We start from the raw sequence: 19,696 nt of genomic DNA on the forward strand, positions 1-19,696 counted from the left end.
GCCTCCTTTCAAGTGCTGACATCACAGGGATCGCCAACATAACCAGCTCAAGTATTTTTATGTTGGCTTTGCAGAACTAAAAACAAGTAGGCTCAGCCAGGCAGTGGTGACACAGGCCTCCTATCTCAGCATTTCTGAGGCAGGAGGAGGTGGCTGAGTTCAAGGCCAACCTGGTCTACAGAGTATCAGGACAGGCAGCGAGCACACTGACACAGAGAAACTACCTCAAACCCGCCCCCCCTTAAAAGGTGTCGACATAGGGACATACCATCCCCAATATTTGCCAAGCCCAGGATAAGGACAAAACTCCACCTTCGGCTGCCACCGCTGCTCCTTTCTTGCCATCTAGAGCCACACTTCACACACCCCAGGGGGTGGGTTGGTTGGTGCAAGGCCTCACTAGTAACCCTGGCTGTCCTGGAACTCACTATGCAGACCCGACTAGCCTCCCAGTGCTAGGATTAAAGAAATAGGCCACTATACCCAGCCAAACATTCAAGATCTCTTCTCTGTAGAGGGTATAGTTTAAGGCTCATCCTTAAAACTGTAGAATCAACTTCTGGAAGAGGAACTCCTCAGGTAAGTCCAAGGTGGCAGCCTTGCTTCACAAGGTGTGACAGAGCCAAGCACTGAGTACGGTGATAGGTTTGAGGGCTCACAGGCCTGGGAGGAATGAAGGCATCAGAAGCTGTTGCAGCCCTCTCAGTCTCCTGGCCACTGAACAGGAAGGAGAGACCCTGGAGGTGCAAACGGGAGGTGACACAAGAAAGCCCTGTGCAGAATATACAAAGCAGGGAAAGTCACTGTACCAGATACTTTGGCCACTGCAGAATCTCCCCAGTGTCTGGAAGAAGGAACCTACGGCCCAAGTCAGAGGCTCTTCAGAGGCCTTCCGTACTTAGCTATTTCCTATCTCAGAATGACAATTGCTTTTAATGAGACAAGCAGATCACAGGCATAATTTCTATTATTACCCCCCCCCCCCCCCGCCCCTGATCTTCAGCAACACCAAGAGCTGTAGAAAGGCAGAGAGACTTAGCAGGCCTGAGGGATGCTGGTTTTGCAGTCTAGGCTCACCCAGCAGGCGTCTTGGGCACAGTGAGTATAGCAGCAGCAGCTTTGTTCTTAGGGTCTTTCTCTAAGGCCATCAGGGGGACAGAATTCCCTGAAGCCATCACCAGCTGTGCCCACCAGAGTGTAGGTATTTCCCTGTCAGCAGATGACCGAGAGCCATGTACTTGCTTATGCCCCAATGTCCTCAGAATTCCTTTAAGTTTAGGAAAAGGCACTACTGAACAAGTGCAGGAAAGTACTTTCCTCTGGAAGTCGTAGTAAATGCAAACACACCGCAGAGGACCGGGGTGGGCTCTGGGAGCATCAATAACAGAACAAGAGTCTTCACTCCTAAAGTTTGCTCTCAGCTGGCTCCAGCCCATCCTCATCACTGACCTTGAACCTCTGGTCAACTTCTTGGCTTCTGAAGACAGGACACACCTTTAACCCTTTAAATACAGGAGGCAGGGGCAGGCACACCTGAGTTTCCGGCAGCCAAAGCTACACTGTGAGATTTGTCAGACTCACTTGTCTGTGTGTGAGTGCTTGGCCTGTATCTGTGTTTGCAGCACATACATGCCTGGTGCCCACAGAAGCCAGCAGCTGTCGTATACCCCTCTGGAGCTAGAGTTCAGGTGGTTGTGGAGCCATCATGTGGGAACCTGAAACTGAATTAAGGTCCTCTGCAAGAGCAGCAAGCACTCTTAATCTCTAAGCTTTTATTTCTTGCCTTTTCAGTATGTTAAAGTCCCCATCAGACCCCTTCTCACATCCCAGTGCTCTGTATTCCTTCCTACAAAAACACCTGACAACAACAACAATTAATGTGGCTCTTGCTGGTTTACTATTTTAACTCAAGTCTGTCTCTGGTTGTCAAGGCTGCCCAGTAGGGGAAAGCACTTGCCACTAAGTCTGCCACCATGACCCGAGTTCAATCCCTGGGACACAGTAGGAGGAGAAAAGATTCGTTTAAGTTGCCATTTGACCTTTACAATGTACCCGTGTGCCTTCATGGACACAAATGATTTTCACAAGTTTGTCACCCTGGTGTTTTTATGTTCACTTCAGCTTTTTTCCAGGGTATTTTCTTACTTGAATGGAGGGTGTGGCTTAACAGCTTCACAACTGAGATGCTCAGATATCCACCCAAGCCTGGGTTCAAACTCCACTCACCCTCACCAGGAAGTTATCCTTCCCTTCCCATCTGCCTCACCCCTGTACCAGACAAATGTAACTGAAGCCCACATTCTCTCAACAGCCTCCCTTCCCAGGCAGAGCAAGGGATGGGCAGCACTAACCCGCCATGTCCTTCCCAACTGTTCCACCTGGCACTTACCCGCCTCCACCTCTAGGTGGCTCCCTGCATTACCTGGCAGCTGCTGGTGCCCATCTCAGATTGATTACAAAAAGGGGTCTCCAGAGCTAGCGACTCCTGTGGCTGGAGAAATCTTGTGACCCTTCTCTCTTGTCTTGAAAGAGAGAGCAGCTTCCATGATGGCGTCTCAGAGGCCCGCTCCTTTCCCAGAGGAAGAAAAACATGCCTTTTAAGAGAATGAGGTACGGGGGCTGCAGAATGGCTCAGAGGTTAAGAGCACTGGCTGCTCTTCCAGAGGTCCTGAGTTCAATTCCCAGCAACCACATGGTGGCTCACAACCATGTATAATGTGATGCCCTCTTCTGGCCTGCAGGTGTACATGCAGGCAGAGCACTGTACACATAATAAATAAATCTTTTTTAAAAAGAGAGAATATAACTGACAAGCAACTATTTTGTTTGCCAAGATGGGCCATCATTAAAGCCACCATAATCAGTAACTTAAAAATAATTTTCTTACCTACCATTAGCTTGCACGCTTGCTACTGACATCAATGCAACAACAGAATATATAGTAAGGAGGAGAAGGCACACACAGCACAGCACTGTGAAAAGATTTATTGCAGTAATACAATAAAAGTTTAGAAAACATCTGTATGACTCAACCTGACTTGGAAGTTTCAGACCCAGTGAGGGGGCTTTGACACTGCAGTTCTTTCCCCCCATATCATGGTAAGTTATGCCTGTGACAAAACTTTCCTTGGTTCTATTCAATTACATAAAAATGTCTTTTGTAAGACCATTTAAAGCAGCCTATGTGGTGCCTCTGAGTTTCTATTAGTATTACCTTGTTTCAATAAATCATCTTAAAATGGAAAACATGACCAGCTTCTATGGCTTTTGGTTTAAAAAAAAAATACCAGCTTCATTTTTAGGTATGGTTCATGTTTAGGTATGGTTCTGGCACCTACATGAAAGGTTTTAATGAGCAGCAAAGAGTACTGGGGGGGGGGGGGGGGGGGGGCAGGGGCAGTGGTTGAAATGTGTTTTTAAGACTATTTACAACAGGTGGATCCAGTGCAAAATAACGAAACCGAAGTGTTTCAGCAGCCTAGGGCGGTGCGTGCTGGATCACTCATTGTGACATAAAGTGATGAAAGTGCCTCTAGTTGATACCAAGAACAAAATACCCACGAAGCCCTGAATTTCCTGCATCTCTTGTTAAGTTGCTGTGGACATAGCTGGTGGCCTCTGCACTTTGTGCAGCTTCCTCCCAAGCTCATGGTTTCTTCTCAGCAGCCATGTTCACCCCAGCAGACTCAGTCTATGAGTTCTAGAAGTAGGTAGCAGACAAGTCCAGTGATGCGAGCTGAGCATGGAACGACTCCAGGCAAACAAAGGAGCCACAGAAGGAGGCTGCCTCCTCCCGGGTGGACCACCTAGAGCAGGAACATGCTCCTGGGCAGGCTGAAGTCATCTCAGCAATTCTACCAATAGCAAAAGCTCCGTAGCACCCCAGTCTGCAGGCCAAGTACCAACTCTACCAAGAGTGAGCAGGAGCTCGGGCGTGGCAGGCTGCTGAAGGCCTGCCTGAGGTACCATCGCACCAGCCACAACAGGAAGATGTGCTCTCTCTCAGGGTCGCTGTAGTCTGTCACATAGAGCTTCTTTTTTAAAGTCACTAAAAATAAAGAGCTACGTACAATGTAAGCATAATGCCTCTGTTATAGTTTTCTCTAAGATTGTCATGAGAGTGGTCTCTTGGAGGAAACTCCCTGATCGCTGAGCACTTCCTGGGACAGCTGCTCAGTGCCAGGCTCTGCCGGAGCCTTGGAGACCAGGAGGGTTTCCCCAGGAACAGCTGCTACTAGCTAACCCCCCTCCACCCTCTGCTGCCCAGAAGAAACTGGACAAGAGCGTGAAGGGCTAGTCAAGCGTGCACCTGTGCCCAGGCTGCGTTCTGCTCATCTAGGGAATGATAAAGGCCCATGTGCAGGTGAGTGTGGCACAGAGCGCCAGTGACTTCTTCCCTCAGAGTACAGGAAGCTGTTTAGGTGTCTCTAAACACTCCTGTGAGCAGACATGGGTCCACAGAGGTGAGGACTTGGTTTCTTTGGTGTGTGGTGGGAATCAGGAATGTAATGCGGGACAACCACAGCCATCGCCTCCCCTCCTCCCCCACCTCTCCCTGATGAGACCAAAAGATGACAGAAAAACAAACCCGGCTGTCTTTCATTCCTCATCACCAAGAAAGGCCAGGCTTCCCTAGAACTTAGTGTCAGGAAGTCGGGGCACCCTAGGGACCAGCACACTGTGGGGTCTAAGGGGCCCAGGAGGCCACAAGCCCAGGTCACTGATCTTATCCTGATGATAGGTCAGCCCTCTGCGGTCCAGGCACTACCGTAACTACACAGACAAGGTTAGTAGAGTGCAGTGGGAAAGATCTCGTGACACAAAACCAGCATGTTCTGGTCCACACTCACTAGCGATGTCCAGTATAAGCTTTGAACCAAGAGGTCACAGAGGCCGCGGCAGAGGAGATCATCCCTCCGGCACTGCTGCTGGCTATAGGTGGGGACGCCTGGCTGCTCTGGCTCTGGGAAACGTCCACCGGCTGGGAAGGGATGTCACAGAAGCGCGGACTTGGCAGGTTCTCCCAGTCTGTGCCCAGGTCAGTCTCCTCGTCACTCACATGCTCATCTCCACTCACGTCAGATTCTCCAGCAGCTCCAGGGTCCACAAACTCCATGGACTCCTCAAGCTCTGCCCGGACTTCGAAGGGTCCTGACCTGTGTGCAGACGGGCAGCTGCCTGAGGCACCGTCCCCACCCCAAGGCCATGAGCTGGCATCACTGGGTATGAGGGAAGGAGGAAACTTGCCTCGCTGCATTTCTTTGTTGTGTGGGTGGGTGAGTCACGACAGCAAGCAGAAAGGAGCAGCATGGATGGGGGGCCACACGACAACTTTCAGGATTTTTTTTTTTTAAAAGAGCTGTACACACCAGGCAAGATGGTCTGCAAGCTTCTGAGTGATTCTCCTATCTGGGCCTCCCACCTCACAGACTACAGATATGTGCCACCTCATCCACCTGGCTTTTTTCCATGGGTTTTTGGACTTTAACCTGGGTCCCCAGCTTGCACTGCGAGCCCATGTCTCCCTAGCCCATGAGTTTGCTCATGATTGAAGATTTTTTTTTTTTTTAACTTCCAGGCAAGCAATTTGAATCCTTTGTTTTTTGTTGTTGTTGTGTTGTGTTGTTTGTTTGTTTGTTCTCCTTAATTGGTTTTCAATGTAGCCCAGGCTGGCCTCAAAGCTGCAATCCTCTGCGTCTGTTTCCTACATGCTGAAATTAAAGAAGCCTGGTTTGGTTTTGTTTATATTACTGGAAATGAGGTGGTTATAGCAAGTCTGTGGGTGGAGTCATTTCTCTCCTTCCAGCCCGTGCTGCAGGAAGATGCAAGTCAGGTGATTGGGCTTGGTGGCAAGTGCCTTTACCTACTGAGCTATCTCACTGCCCTAGCCCACCCCACCCCACAGCAAACTCTTTCAAATTAACTTTATATACACAGTTTGGAACAGGGCCAGCCCTGACTATTGTCCCCGACTTGCTGCCAATGCTTCTGGGTAAATGAACTTTGGCATCAGTCTGTCTGAAGCATCTGCTGCGGTTTTCACCGTCTCTCCTGTTTTAGCCGCGTCAGCTCATCCAGCACCAACAAGCCACTTTGTTTCTTTCTACAGATGCTCCCCAACTTGGGAGATGAAAAGATGTAGAGTCAAAATGCAAGAAAAAAAAATGTATGTGCCAGGCCAGTGTTCTGTGGCCCAGCCTCGCTGCTGCCCCCCCTAGGACAGGGCCGTCCTGCAAGCTGCCCAGGCTGCCCTGACCTGCAGTCCTCTTGCTCCAGCTTCCTGGGTGCCGGGGTTACAGCATCTGCGAACTCTGCCAGCTAAAGACCATAGTAATAAACACCAACACTTCGTGTCTAACTTAAACACTAGTGCTAGGCTTACACTAGCCTACAGTCTGAATAAAATCACCTAATAAAAGCCCATTTTCCAAAGAGTATACACATCAGCCGAGTCCAATCTGCAAAACGGAGGCATATACTGATGCGAGCCAGTGGGTAAGAGCTGGAGCAGGGACCAGAGGTGAGCCTCGCTGGCCTTGTGCGCTTGTGTGCTGAGGGCTGAACAGTCACCTAGAGCAACTGTAGAGCGAGGGGCCAGTGCTTGCGGTTCCTGACTTCCGCTATAAGCAGATAACTATCACTCACTCTATGAACTCTTAACAAATGGTGACCAAACTGACCTGGTGTTTAAAGAAATTTCATACACATAGTCTATGCAAGCACAAAGGAACACACACAACAGACAGCACAGCTGCAGGGACAAGCTAGGAAAGGAACAAGCAAGCCTCAAGAGAAACGCACGGTGGCGGCCAGGCAGCTGGGCTCTTCCACCAGAGGGCGCATGCTCCATGGACTCAGACATAACACAACAGGGCCCTCAGGGTGATCAGTACAGAGCTGAACACCCTCTGTCCTTCCAGAGATGTGGGACGTGGAGAACGCTGCTTACCACACCAGCGTGCATTCTGGCTCTACTGGAAAGCAGCCACAGAGAAACAATGCTTAGAGAAAAGCCACACACCCAGCCGGCTTACCTGCCGAGGTGCTCCGAGTGAGGGCTGACCAGGTGCATTAGGTTCCTGAGTGTATGCAGTGGTTGTAACTGATCTAAATTCACGTGCTAGAAAAGGCAAAGCCTTGATTAATACTTTCAAATGCACAGCAAAATAAAACTTGAGTTCAAGGCACAAGGCTGGTACCTGAGAAGAACAAAGGTGAAGGATGTTTGTGTTCAGCTTTCTCACTGCGCGGGTCAGCTTCTGCTTGCTGAGGTTTTCTCCACAGAACTCACTGAAAGACAAGCATGCAGCTCCTGAGATTGTTCTCTCAGGAGCTCTACGTTGAAATGCTGCTTCTGAACTACAGGCAGAAGCAACACTGCTTGTTCTTCGTCCTCAGTGAACTGCCTGCAGCAGACACTTCCTCTGCACCACCTGCCGCCCTTGGGGAGGGCTCTGCTCTGCTGGAGAAACTGCAGCCACACGGATCTACCTGACTGAGCAACTCTGCCTGGGGAGCTCAGCCACATGGACCTGAAATGCTATGGAAGTGATACACGCAGGTGGAGGGAAAGTCAGCGACCATCTACGTCGTGCAGAGTGACAAGCGTAGGCTCCCATGGAGCACGTGGGTGCTCCTCTTCATCTCCGCCGTCTCCCTCCTCCCGGGACTTTGTGCCCTGTCTCCAGCTGCCTTCCTTAGTGCTCCCATCCATGGCTTGTTCCCTTCCCACTGCGTGGCCTGGGGTTAGGAAAGAGCTCTGAGGAAGAGATTTTTGCCCAGCTGGGTTCAATCCCCAGTACATAAAAACACAGGAAACAGAGTAAGGGGGACATCACATGCCCCTCCTGCTTACAATGATCCATGGCTCTGGCTGTTAACTACTTGAGCCCAGCCACCAGACGCTGAGGCAGGAGGATCCTGACCTCAAGACCATGGCCAGGAGGGCTATATGATGAGACCCTGCTGTTGTGAGAAGTCATCATGCACTGGAAATGTAAGGGGAACGGGAGGGTGGGGCTCTTAATGTGAACTGGGTGGGATGTGCCTTTAAAGTTTTAAACACAAGGTTTTCATAAGAACAAAACAACTCCCCCCTCCACACCCCACTATTACAAGGACCTGCAGCACCTCCATGCATACCCAGATCCCTCCTTTGGTTATCTCCCCAAGATTCAGATGGGCTTTCTGGGGCCTCTTCAGGACTCCTGCATGACTGTTATGAGACTGGTGTCATCCTCTGAAACCAACTTTACCATTTTAGTCAAACCTTTTCTAGCTTACACTGGCAAGTGCAAGGGCATACCAGGAACATGAGACACTAACGATGAAGTGTTGCCAGCTTAATACTTGCCTGTTGCACAGCTTTTTAGGAAGATTGACATCAAGTATGTGAGACACGATGTTGACCAGCTGAGTGGCGTAGCACAGCGCGGCGCTGATGGTGTAGGCAGGGTTGTTATGCTCCATGTCTGAGAGTAGACACAAGAGTCACAAACAAAGCACCTCCATGTCATCAAAACCATCACCTGTAGTTTTATAATTACATTACTGATAACTGGGTTTCACTCTTACTGCCTGGTCAGACACAAGCATCCTAACTAGGCCAAGCAAGAATGTACTCAGGGTCTAGACTGACTGGACCTGGCATGTGTCACCTAAAGACTGATGACCAATGTGGCCTGTTGTGGTGACTCATATGTTACTGCAACACCAGGATGCCGAGGAAGGAGAATGAGACGTCTGAGGAGGCAGCCTGAGCCACATGAGACCCTTCCTAGCACTAAGAGTGCTGAAGAAAGAAAGAAAGAGAGCTGAACACTGGTGTGAGTGCCTGCTACAAAGCCTTGCCCTTGCTTTTCCCCAGTGACAAACTATAACCTGGAAGTGCAAGCAGACAAAACCCTTTCTCCTAAAGCTTCCCGCGCCTGCCTCTGCCTCCTGAGTGCTGGGATCAAAGGCATGCTACCCGTCTTTTTTTTTTTTTTTTTTTTGGCTTAGAATTATCTTTCTTACATGTCTTTTTCTCTGAATTAAATATGAACCCAAAGGTAAATAATCATCAATCCATCAAATGATAAATATATAAAATGTGGTATATCCATACACCTGAGTAGTGTTTAGCCATGAAAGCAATGGAGTACTAACATAAGCCATAGCATGACTTTGTAAAAGGCAGCTAAATGAGACAAAGCAGACACAAACATGACACATTTCATGACTTCACTCCTGAGCTGTCCAGGATAGAAAATCTACTGCTGGAGAGCACACTGCTCCCTGGAGCTGGGGAGAGGAAATGGGAGGCGTGACAACTTCCTAGCACGGGGTTTCCATCTGGGAGGAGGAGGAAGACTGCACTGTGCAACACTGCACTGTGCACGCACTAAACCCAACTGCTCACTGCAGCACTGTTAACTCCGCCATGGAAGCTTCATCTCACAACATATGCAGATACATTTCCAAAGACTGTGTCTGCTTCTCACCGGGTCCTTGGGTTGTTTTCTTCTCTTCTACCCAATTATAGTAGGCAGAGTAGTCCCCGTTGTTGGGCAGGCTAATCCAAGGGCCTGTAATGCTAATGCTGGTGTCACCGTTGTGGTCATCACAGACCCATCTCCCGGAGTGGTAAGTTGTCCTCCGGGCCTCGGCAAGTTTGCTCACCATGCTGGAGGACATGGCACCGTCACTCTCTGAGGACGCGTCTGCAGGGTCTCTGAAAATGAACAAGAAAGGTTATCGCAGAAACTCTCCAGCCACCTGAGTTTTTAAAAAAGTAACAGTATACATCTAATACATGTTAAGGAAAAGATTATGGGCTGGAGAGGTGGCTCAGCAGTTAAGAGAACTGAGTGCTTTTCCAGAGGACCTGGGTTCAATTCCCAGCACCCACATGGCAGCTCACAACTGTCTGTAACTTTATGATCCGACACCCTCATACAGACACATGTGCAGGCAAAACACCAATGCACATAAAATAAAAATAAATGTGTTTTTTTTTTTAAAGAAAGAAAAAGATTACAAGCTAGGAGAAGCACAGAAGATAAGGTTTTCTTCATGTCTTGTCCAGCCACACACGTGTTTGCGATCATGAGGAACACGCTGTCAGCAAGCGCAGCCTTATGTGAGCAGCCCAGGGTACTCACGTACATGAAGACATCACACGGCGCAGCATCATGGAGCCGTATGGTCTACATTATGTGCCACATGACTACATTGGTGCACGTTTTCTTGGTTTAAAAAAATTTTTAACCTTATTAAAAAGTTGAAAAAGATTAAAACGTTGAAAGAGTTTCAATTTTTTACCTAAATTACCAATTCAACAGAATTCAATGATCAAAATCAGGAAGCCTAGAGTCGATCCTCATAATGAAAAATAGCAAAATAAACAAATACCACAATGAAGGAACTAGTCTGGTAAGATAGGATCTCACGAATCCCAGTTTGGTCTTGAATTTGCTATGCTACAGAGGCTGGTCCTCCTGCCTCAGCATCCTTAGAGCTAGGGTACATGTGTGTGCCAGCTACTGTGGGACCAAAATCAGGTCATTTACACTACAGTTCTACTGAAACTCATCTACAGACCCAACCCTGTAGCTGCAAGAGCCCTGTTAAAATCCTCTTTTGTGGTCCTGGATACAAATCCAGAACCTCCTGCTGTACTCCGGTGCCTGCTGAGCCACCAGGTCACAATGTCAGCACCGGCTTCTGTTGTTCTAGTTTCTCTCGAGGCCTGCCCACTTGATATGGCAGCTTGACTCTTTTCCACTGATCCAAAATATCTGCCAACTGTGTGTCTGGACTCTTTATCCGCACTCAAGAACTGAACCTAGGCCTTCTTCTCGCTGCCTAAGGGCTCTCACCATTGAGACAGAGCCTTGACCTCTCTTCATTTTTAATTTTGAAACAGTCTCCTTACGTTGCCCAGGCCAGCTGTAACCTGACTCTCTACCTGTGTAAACCTTCCAATTATCTGGGATCACAGGTCTATACCACCAGCCCAGCTTTCCCACCTATTGGACTGAATGGGTTTTCAACCTTGAAGCAAAACTCAGACCTCTAAGTTTTCAGGAAGCCAAATCTGGTAACATACCAAAGGGACTGAGGGAGCAGCAAGAAAGACTGGTTATTAGTCACCCACCATCAGTGCAGGCAGAGCAAGAAAAGACACAAGGCCCTCACAGGCGTTTCTGGTGGTGGCTTCCACACCTCATGGACATCTCTATACAACACTGGGCGGTGCAACAAGAGCTAGAATGCGCACTCTGGCCTCAGGTCCCACCTCCCTTTTTTGGGAGTTCTGGGGATTGAACCTACCAAGGGCTAGCCTGCTCCCTTTTTAAAGTTGAGACAGGATTTCAGTAAGTTGCCCAGGCTAGCTTTCACCTTGAAATCCTCCTGCCTCACCCTCCAAGAGACTAGGATTACAGGTTTGAGCCCCTGGGCCCCGTGTGGCTTTTTCGAAAGCACGGCAGATGACTGTGATGTCATCCTCAGCAGCTAGCAGGATAAATAAAAGCCCACTACCAGGGAAGGGTGCGCCCAGGCACTAGGTGTGCCCCTCTACAGTACAGCAGATGATGTCCAACCTCCATCTGACAGACGGGGAAATCAGGTTTGTGGGTTCAAGAGTGTGTCACGTACCCACAACTAGTAAATACCCTGGCTGGCACGACTGAACCGATGGTCTTTCCCCAGGAGTGTGTGTCAGCAAGTGCCGTGGAAGTTTTGTGACAGAGCACAGGCCACCCCACCCCGTGGCCTGGCTGCCTCCCCAGCTTTACTGTTTGCCGAGGAAGATAAGAACCAAGTTTCATTACCCGGAAAACCAATAAGCCGGGAACAAGGCCCAGTTAATGGCGTGCTGGCTGACCAGTCCTCAGCACCTGGTCCTCATGCAAAGCCCCCGTACTGTACCTCACAGTCGCCTTCACTTCCTCGATCGGGAAGATGACGGAGGTGAGCTCCAGGATGTGGGACCTCCGCAGCCGTGCCAGCCGCTCATGGTGGCCCTTCAAGTCGAGGGTCTTCTTCTCCACCAGGTCCCCCAGCTTGCGGTTATGCCGCTGGATCTTCTCCTTCTTCTCCTGGTGCCGCTGGGCTCGGCTGCACAGCTTCTGGTTTTTCTCCTTGCTCTTGAGCAGGCCTTCAGAGTCTAGGGCACAACCGCAGGCCTGGGTGAGCAGCCCCGCGCACGGCAGCAGCGCGTGGCCTCACTAGGGCGGCCCACAGACCCTTTGGGCTCCAGAGTCTGAGACTTGCTAGGGTCATTGTACTTAAGTTATCTTTCATTTAAGTCACAAAACCTGTGCACTCCTACACAAACACCCAGGAATCACATTCTCAAGTTTAACACCAAGCTCAGGGCCTTCCCAGAACAGGAATGTCTCCTCTAGACCTGTGTGCTGCCTCGGCAATGCCTGTGCTGATCCCACTAGCTGGTCTACAGCCAAATGAAGCTTCTCTGCCCTCACTGTTGCGTCCAGCTGCCTCTCACTTAAATGCTGCCCATCTCTCCGTGGCTCAGCTCCAACCTACTTATGCTCTTCTGTGTGTGTGTGTGTGTAAGTGTAAGTGTAAATGAAGTCTTGCCTCAGCCTGCTGAATGCTGGGATTACAGCTGTGTCACCATGCATGGCTCTTGCGCAATCTGTATAAACTACAGTCGATGCCTGGCAGCTCTCAAACACAGACTAAACTTTTTAACCCTGGCTATGTTCATTCAGTGCCTCCCGCGACAGATCTTCTCAGACGGACCCACGTAATGTCGGTTACTGGATGAACCCTGAAGCAGCTACCACCCTGCAGACACTCATCCCTACGCTGTCATCCAAAATGCTATCTGGAAACATGCCACATTTGCTCCAATTTCCCCAGGTTTCCAGATTTTTCTCACTAGCAACTCTGCTCATAACTGCTCCACAGACCTTTTCCTCCCAGCCTGACTGCATCTGCTGCCGCTCTTAGTTCCTCACACCAGGCCCACTGATGCCTGGCAGCCTCCTTAGAAGCGCCTCACAGGTGCCTGTGGACACCTCTTTCCGAAGAGAGCCAGGCCCATGGAGATAGATGCCTGGGGAAACATCCTGGGGCTTAGTCCCATTCAAGCTGACTTGTATTTAGTTTTCACTCTGCCATGGCCATCATATTTCCTGACCTTTGGCAAGTATGCACAGGAATCTGCCTAGCCGTGGCCCTGGGTCAGAGGACAGCTTAAAATTCAGTATCTTGCCTAGCACAGATGACGGGATGCTCGGTCACCCATCTGCAACCTGTGCTGATTTTGGAAGTCAAGGTACCACATCTCCGTCCGGTGTCTCCCCTAAAACAGCAAAGCACCTGACACTAGTTCTAATCTACTCTGCAGGCAGGTCAAACTCACCCCTGAAACGCGTGACTAACGCTCCCACCCACGCATTGGAGAATAACCCACAGGCTCCACAGCGTCCAGTCTGTGCCCTTTACTGGACCACACAGGGTGTACCCAGCGACACAGCTTACAGAAAGAGTACTGGTAGCAACCTCTTCGCCTGTGAGCGTGGACAGCTTTAAAACACCTTGCAGGGGTGTGGAGGCCCTGAGGGCACCTTCCATCAAGCAACAGGTTTCAGCTCTGGTGGTCACCCACAGCAGCCCAGAGTGAAGCCGGTGGATCTGAGCTGACAGCGGTATGGAAATCTGCAGTAAGTGCACAGCAGAGCACTATGCTGCTGCCGTACTGCCTGGGTGTCCATGCGGTCATGAGCTCATTCTCATCTGCGGAATGTGCTACAACGCCCACTGCTTTATGACCATCTTATTGCTTTCAAGGTGAGGATGAGCTGATTACAGTTTTGTGCATGGACGTGTTTAGCATGCTGTGCGGCTTCCACAGGGTCGGGCCCACCAGAGCATCATGGGAGGATGGATACTGGAAATATGGGGAGCCAATGTTAAGTAGTAACTTCTGCTGAACCCAACACCAGGGAGTGCAAGCACAAGTCAAGGTCCCTTCTCCCTGCAGATCCACACCTATATAGTAGTGCCCGCTGCCCTAGCTGTCTAGGAACACTTCATGAGAGTAAGCACCGTCAAAGGAGCTCTGAGACCATCACATGCCACCACGGAGCATGTCTCATTCTAAAATGAGATGGCTCAGACTCCTATGTCTGAATGGCCTCCCGCCCGGAGAAGACAGCAAAGACTAGAAGTGTGGCTGGGGGTAGGATCGGGGTGACTTTCAGGCCTAAAAGGCTTCCTGCTTAGTTCTCTCCTCTCAACTCTGCTTCCAGCTTGTGGCTTGAAACGCGAGCTCTCAGCTGCCCTGCTCGGACACTAACTTCTGGAATCATAAGCCCAGTTAAATGCTCTTTCATAAGCTGTCTTGGTAGTGTTTTACCACAGCAACACAAAAGTAATTAAGACAGAAATCTCGAGAAATAAATGTCTCTAAGAATATAAGTTTTTTTAAAAGAGGAAATAAATTTTGACAATCACCTATGATGACATCTAAAGCATTTATCTGTAATGTGATAACAAATACAGGCTTTACATATGGGAATTCACTGGTGGGGAGAAGCCATGGTATCACATTCCTGCCTGAGTACTGAGCATTACAAGTGAGTCCCAAGTCAGATTCTGCCCTGCCTTTTAACTACTGCAAAGCAGCCTGTTGTTTGGTTTTTGGGGTGTTGGTGATCAAGTGCTGAAAGTTTGCAAAGACCTAAGGTGAAGTACATTCTCAGCCCTTCCCTTTAAACACAGAGTTACAGAAGGCCTCGGCAAAAGGCCCTATGGAAGCAAGCAGAGGCTCAGCCTCCCTGGTGAGGCACTCAGGATGAGGAGAGGGGGTGCTTGTGAAATCCAGCTGACCTGGGCTAGGTAGGGAACAAGACCCTTTCTCAATAAAGAAATCAATCTGAACAGTGAAATGCTCTAAAATCAGAACTTTCCTTTTCCTTTTTAAGACTGACTCTTACTATGTAGCCTTGGCCCTGGATGTATAAAGCCAGGCTGGCCCCAGACTCAGAGATCCATCTGTCTCTGTCAGAGTGCTTGATTAAAACCATGTGCCACCATGCCCAGGCTTAAAATCCAAACATTTTGAATGCTGACAAAACGCTACAATTTTGTTGTTGTCGTCGTTCCACCCCCCCCCCCCCCCCCCCGAGACAAGGCTTCTCTGTGCAGCCCTGGCTGTTCTGGAGCTCACTCTGTAGACCAGGCTGGTCTTGAACTCACAGAGATCTGCCCGCCTCTGCCTCACAAGCACTGGGACTAAAGGCGTTCACCACAATGCCTAGCTTTGCTACAACTTTAATTCCACACTTAACTTGATATCAAAGTTAAAACACGAAAAATACTAAATTGAAATTACCTCCAGAGTACATGTATACGGTACCTATGAAACACAATTCAACTTTTAAATGGGGTCCCAGCACCATATTTCACTTTGTACATGTGTACGTGTACGTGTGCGCGCGCGCGCGCACACACACACACACACACACACACACACACATATTCACTCACTCCATGATTCTAAGAAACCTGAAATCTAAAACACTTAAAGAGTTTACAGGCATTTAAAATTAGGGATTTGATATTTTCAACCCACAGTACAGGTCTGAGTCACTAATACCCTGCAATGGTCAGTACTGCTGGCCTGACAGGATCAAGGCCCATAAGCGACAAACCTCTGGGCATGTTCGTCGGGAAGCTCCAGATTGAGTTAACTAAGTGGGAAGACCCCATAAGTGTGGGCGGCACAATTTCTTGGGTTGCTTCCCAGACTGCACAAAAAGCAGCAGCAAGCTAGGCAAGCAGGCATCTCTCTGCTCCCTGACGGGGGTGCAATGTGACCTGCCACCTCAAGCTCCTGCTGCCACATGGCTCCCTGCCTTGATGGGCTGCATCCTCCACCTGCGAGCTGAGGAAACCCTTCCTTCTTACTGAGGGCACTTTTGCCAGGTGTGTACTCACAGCAACGAGAGAAGATTAACCAACCCCCGTCCCAACCCCGCCTCTCAGTGTCCCACCCCATGAAACCTGCACGGGCCTCTTACTGGGGCTACACGGAACCAAATTACTTACTTTTCTTCATTTCTTCATTTCCTTTACATATTGTTTGTTTCAGCTGTTCAATCCTCATTTTGCATGACATTATTTTCCATCTCTTAAAAAGTATGCAACAAATATCACAAATGTTAGTCTCATAGGATTATCTACTTCAAATTACTGCTTATTTTCCAGTCTATCTTAGACAGTGGTGTAGAAAAAGCTATTCTAACTGCATTTGCTATAACCGTTTGTGGTTATGGTAGGTTACAAAAGGGAAAGCAGTTTTCTAGTTCCATACAGTAGCTGCTGGAAAATTAACAAGACTGAAACTATGCAGCTTCTTCCTACGGGTCAGAGCACAGAGAAAAGAAATGCTTCTAAACTTTCCCTGCCCAGTGGTACCTACCTACCTATCTGTCGCCCTAGCTAAGCTGGCTGCACTTGTGTTTAATTAGAATCCTAGCACCTGGGAGGTGGAAACACAAGGTCAGGATTTCAAGGCTACCCTGGGCTACATAAAATCCCTGCTTCAAACCCATCAAAGCATAATTATAATAAATAAAATATTCATTTCCCTACACTATCCACATGTCACAGGGTCATCAATGACACACAAGGCTGGTGGCTAACACATGGACAGAACAGATCACAAAAGGGCCAACTGAGTTCCACACTCGGGGAACTCAGAAAATGACATGAAGCATGAAACTGTCCCTTTACATGACCAGGAGTGGCACAGCCAGGCACAACTTCCCTGGGGAATAAAGCAACAACGCTTATAGAATGGCTCAGGCTGTTTGAATACATGGTCCTCAGATAGTGGAACTATTTGGAAAGATTGGGCGGTATGGTCTTACAGGTGGAGGTGTGTCGCTGAAGGCAGGCTCTGAGGGTTCAAATGACTCCCAGTATGTATGTGCGCACACACACACACCTCTCTCTCTCTCTCTCTGCACACACACACACACACACACACACACACACCTCTCTCTCTCTCTCTCTCTCTCTGCCTTGCGGTCTTGGATCAAGAGCTCTCAACTGTCCCTTCACTTCCCGTAACAGGCCCTTAATGCTCTCAAACACTAAGCCAAATGAAGTGCTTTCTTTTATAAGCTGCCGTGGTCATGGTGCTTTGTCACAGCTGTAGGAAGAAGCACTTCCAGAGGTGGCTTATGCTTTGAGTCAGCGACCAACATATGGTACGGCTCCCCCCATAGGTAGGATCCATGGTCCAGGAATGAAGGGTAGGAAATGGACCTCCCAGTCCCCACCCCCGGTGACCCACTAGGGAAAGTTTTGCTTCCTGTTACCATGACCTTAAGTTCTGCTGGATCAATGGCTTAGGTTGCAGAGTGGAGACCACCCTGTCAGGAGACACAGTAAACACCTCACTGAACCGGAAGCTCAGATTGTCCCCTTGGCCACTTTGGGTTTCTGGCGCTCTTGAGCCAATAGGCTAAGAAAGAAGTACAGTGTGTGTGTGTGTGTGTGTGTGTGCGTGCGTGCGTGCGTGCGTGCGTGCGTGCGTGCGTGCGTGCGTGTGTCTGCGTGCGCGCATGCTCCAGGCTCCCAAGGTGAATTGGACTGCTTCTCCTCAATGCAAGTAACAAAGATTGTGTGTGGAGTGCGGAAAATCCTCTAGGGAGTATCGTGGTGCTATCGTGCCATGGGAAACGACCACAATCCAGTCCAGGCAGGATGACAAAGGTGGCCCCTTCAGCTATGAAGGTGCAGGACCCTCCTCCAGGAAAAGAACAAAGGCCTGCTGAGGTGGAGGAAACACAAGAGTGGGGAGTAGAGGAAGTTATAAATACCAGATAAGGCCACATGACTTGCTGCAATAAAGTGGGTTATAACTGACATGGATGTTTCTGTCGTATTTTGTTAAGAATGTACTTGTATACATTTTTTCTTTACCGTGTAATATAATAGCATTAATTGAGATAATATTAATGGTTATCATATTTAAGTGATGGCACACTAAAAGAACATCCCTCAAGGGACGTTGCCTCCTATTCTAAAATATACGATATGTTTGTGGTTGTACATAGGAGATATATATATCATGCTAGGTGTAATTATGGTCTAGTTATTGTTTTCACTTGGAAATTAAGCATGGCATAAGCAAATATGATTGCATGTCATGTTGACATGGGGTGGTGCACTCGCGCTGGCTGTTCTTGGTAACCACGACTCTGTGTAGAATTAAATTCCCAAGCAGCTGGGCATACCCATGAGGGGCAGCTGCTTAACTAGATCATTTGAGGCAGGAACATCCTCCATCTGACGCTGAAGACCCACCCTAACCCTGGGCCACACCTCAGGGCAGCCCCTAGGAAGCACATGGAATGAAGCTTCTGCTCTTTTGCCTGCTTGTCCTCATCCACCCTGCTGCTGAGGCGCTCCTTCTGGCATTAGAGCCAACTTCGGGATTCTGACATGTGCTGAAGACACCCAGTTTTGTGGACTGATCAATTACTGGATTCTTGAACTTTCCTTTGGGAGACAGCCACTGTTGGACTAGCTGGACCACAGCCTGTAAGCTATGCCAATGCATCCTCTTTCTACATATGTAAATATTCACTCTATCAGTTCATAGACCTGCTTGTTTTTGTTTGTTTTTGCAAGGGGGATTTTCTGTGTAGCCTTGGCTGTCCTGGACGCAACTCTGTAGACCAGGCTGCCTCCCTGAGTGCCTGGTGCCTGCTCCTATTTTAATCTTGTGAGAACTATGGTATTATATAGTCCAGCCTGGCCTTGAACTCATGATCTTCTGCCTCTCCAGTGTGCATCAATAAGTCAGGTTGAGGATTCTACAAAAAATGACAATGTTATAAGAATTTTAGAGAATAAATTTAAACACCAGACTGTCAAATGTGGTGAAAAACTAAGTTAAAGCCGGCATGGTGGTACACGCCTTTGATCCCCAGAACTCGAGAGGCAGCGGCGGGTGGGGATCGCTGTGAATCTGAGGCCAGCTTGATCTACAAAGTGAGTCCAGGACAGCCAAGGCTACACAGAGAGATCCTGTCTTGAAATATATTTAAAAAAAAAAAAAAAAGAATGATTTCTCTAAGCTGGATGTGGTGGCATACACCTCTAATCCTAGCACTCGGGAGACAGAGGCAGGCAGATCGCTGTGAGTTCAAGGCCAGCCTGGTCTACAAATCAAGTCCAGGGCACCCGATGCTGACACAGAGAAACCCTGTCTCAAAAAACAAAACAAAAAAGAAGAAGGAGGAGGGAGGGGAGGAGGAGGATTTCATTAAGCTCTACCAACTCAAAAAGATGCAGACTCATTTAGGAAGAATATTAGCATAAATACTTTCTGGAACTTACCAACTGATCTGTTAGCTGTTTTCCTTCCATAGCTTTTAGCACTCTGTTTGGGAAAGAGACAAATTGAAACCCTTAATGAAAGTCTTACAAAGCTCAAAAGATATAAATCTATGTTTACAAGTTATTTATTAGTGCATGGGTTTTCTGCCTGCATGTGTATGTCGGTGTGCCATGGGTGGGCCTGGACCTGAGGAAGCACCAGATGAGGGCCCTCTCTTAAAAGCTGAGCCATCTCTCTAGCCCTTATTTTTTCTTTTGTTTTCAATACCTAATACATGCCTGTGTTTGTCTTGAACTCAGCCTTGTGATTACAGGTGCATAA

At 48.7% G+C, this 19,696-nt stretch overlaps 1 protein-coding gene across 1 annotated transcript in view; it reads right to left on the reverse strand.

Annotated features, from left to right (window-relative positions):
* Positions 1–4,655: 4,655 nt before the first annotated feature.
* Positions 4,656–19,696, reverse strand: part of Atg14 (autophagy related 14) — a 32,878-nt gene continuing 17,837 nt past the window's right edge. The window contains exons 3-10 of the mRNA XM_051142960.1: positions 19,375–19,417; positions 16,069–16,150; positions 11,914–12,151; positions 9,483–9,712; positions 8,354–8,471; positions 7,200–7,290; positions 7,035–7,120; positions 4,656–5,156 (exon numbers count right to left, since the gene is read on the reverse strand). Coding sequence (XP_050998917.1) covers positions 4,850–5,156; positions 7,035–7,120; positions 7,200–7,290; positions 8,354–8,471; positions 9,483–9,712; positions 11,914–12,151; positions 16,069–16,150; positions 19,375–19,417 — 1,195 coding nt within the window. The 3' untranslated portion in view covers positions 4,656–4,849. The remainder of the gene's footprint in view (positions 5,157–7,034; positions 7,121–7,199; positions 7,291–8,353; positions 8,472–9,482; positions 9,713–11,913; positions 12,152–16,068; positions 16,151–19,374; positions 19,418–19,696) is intronic.

This window comes from Acomys russatus, chromosome 3, assembly GCF_903995435.1.
Source record: "Acomys russatus chromosome 3, mAcoRus1.1, whole genome shotgun sequence".
NCBI lineage: Eukaryota > Metazoa > Chordata > Mammalia > Rodentia > Muridae > Acomys > Acomys russatus.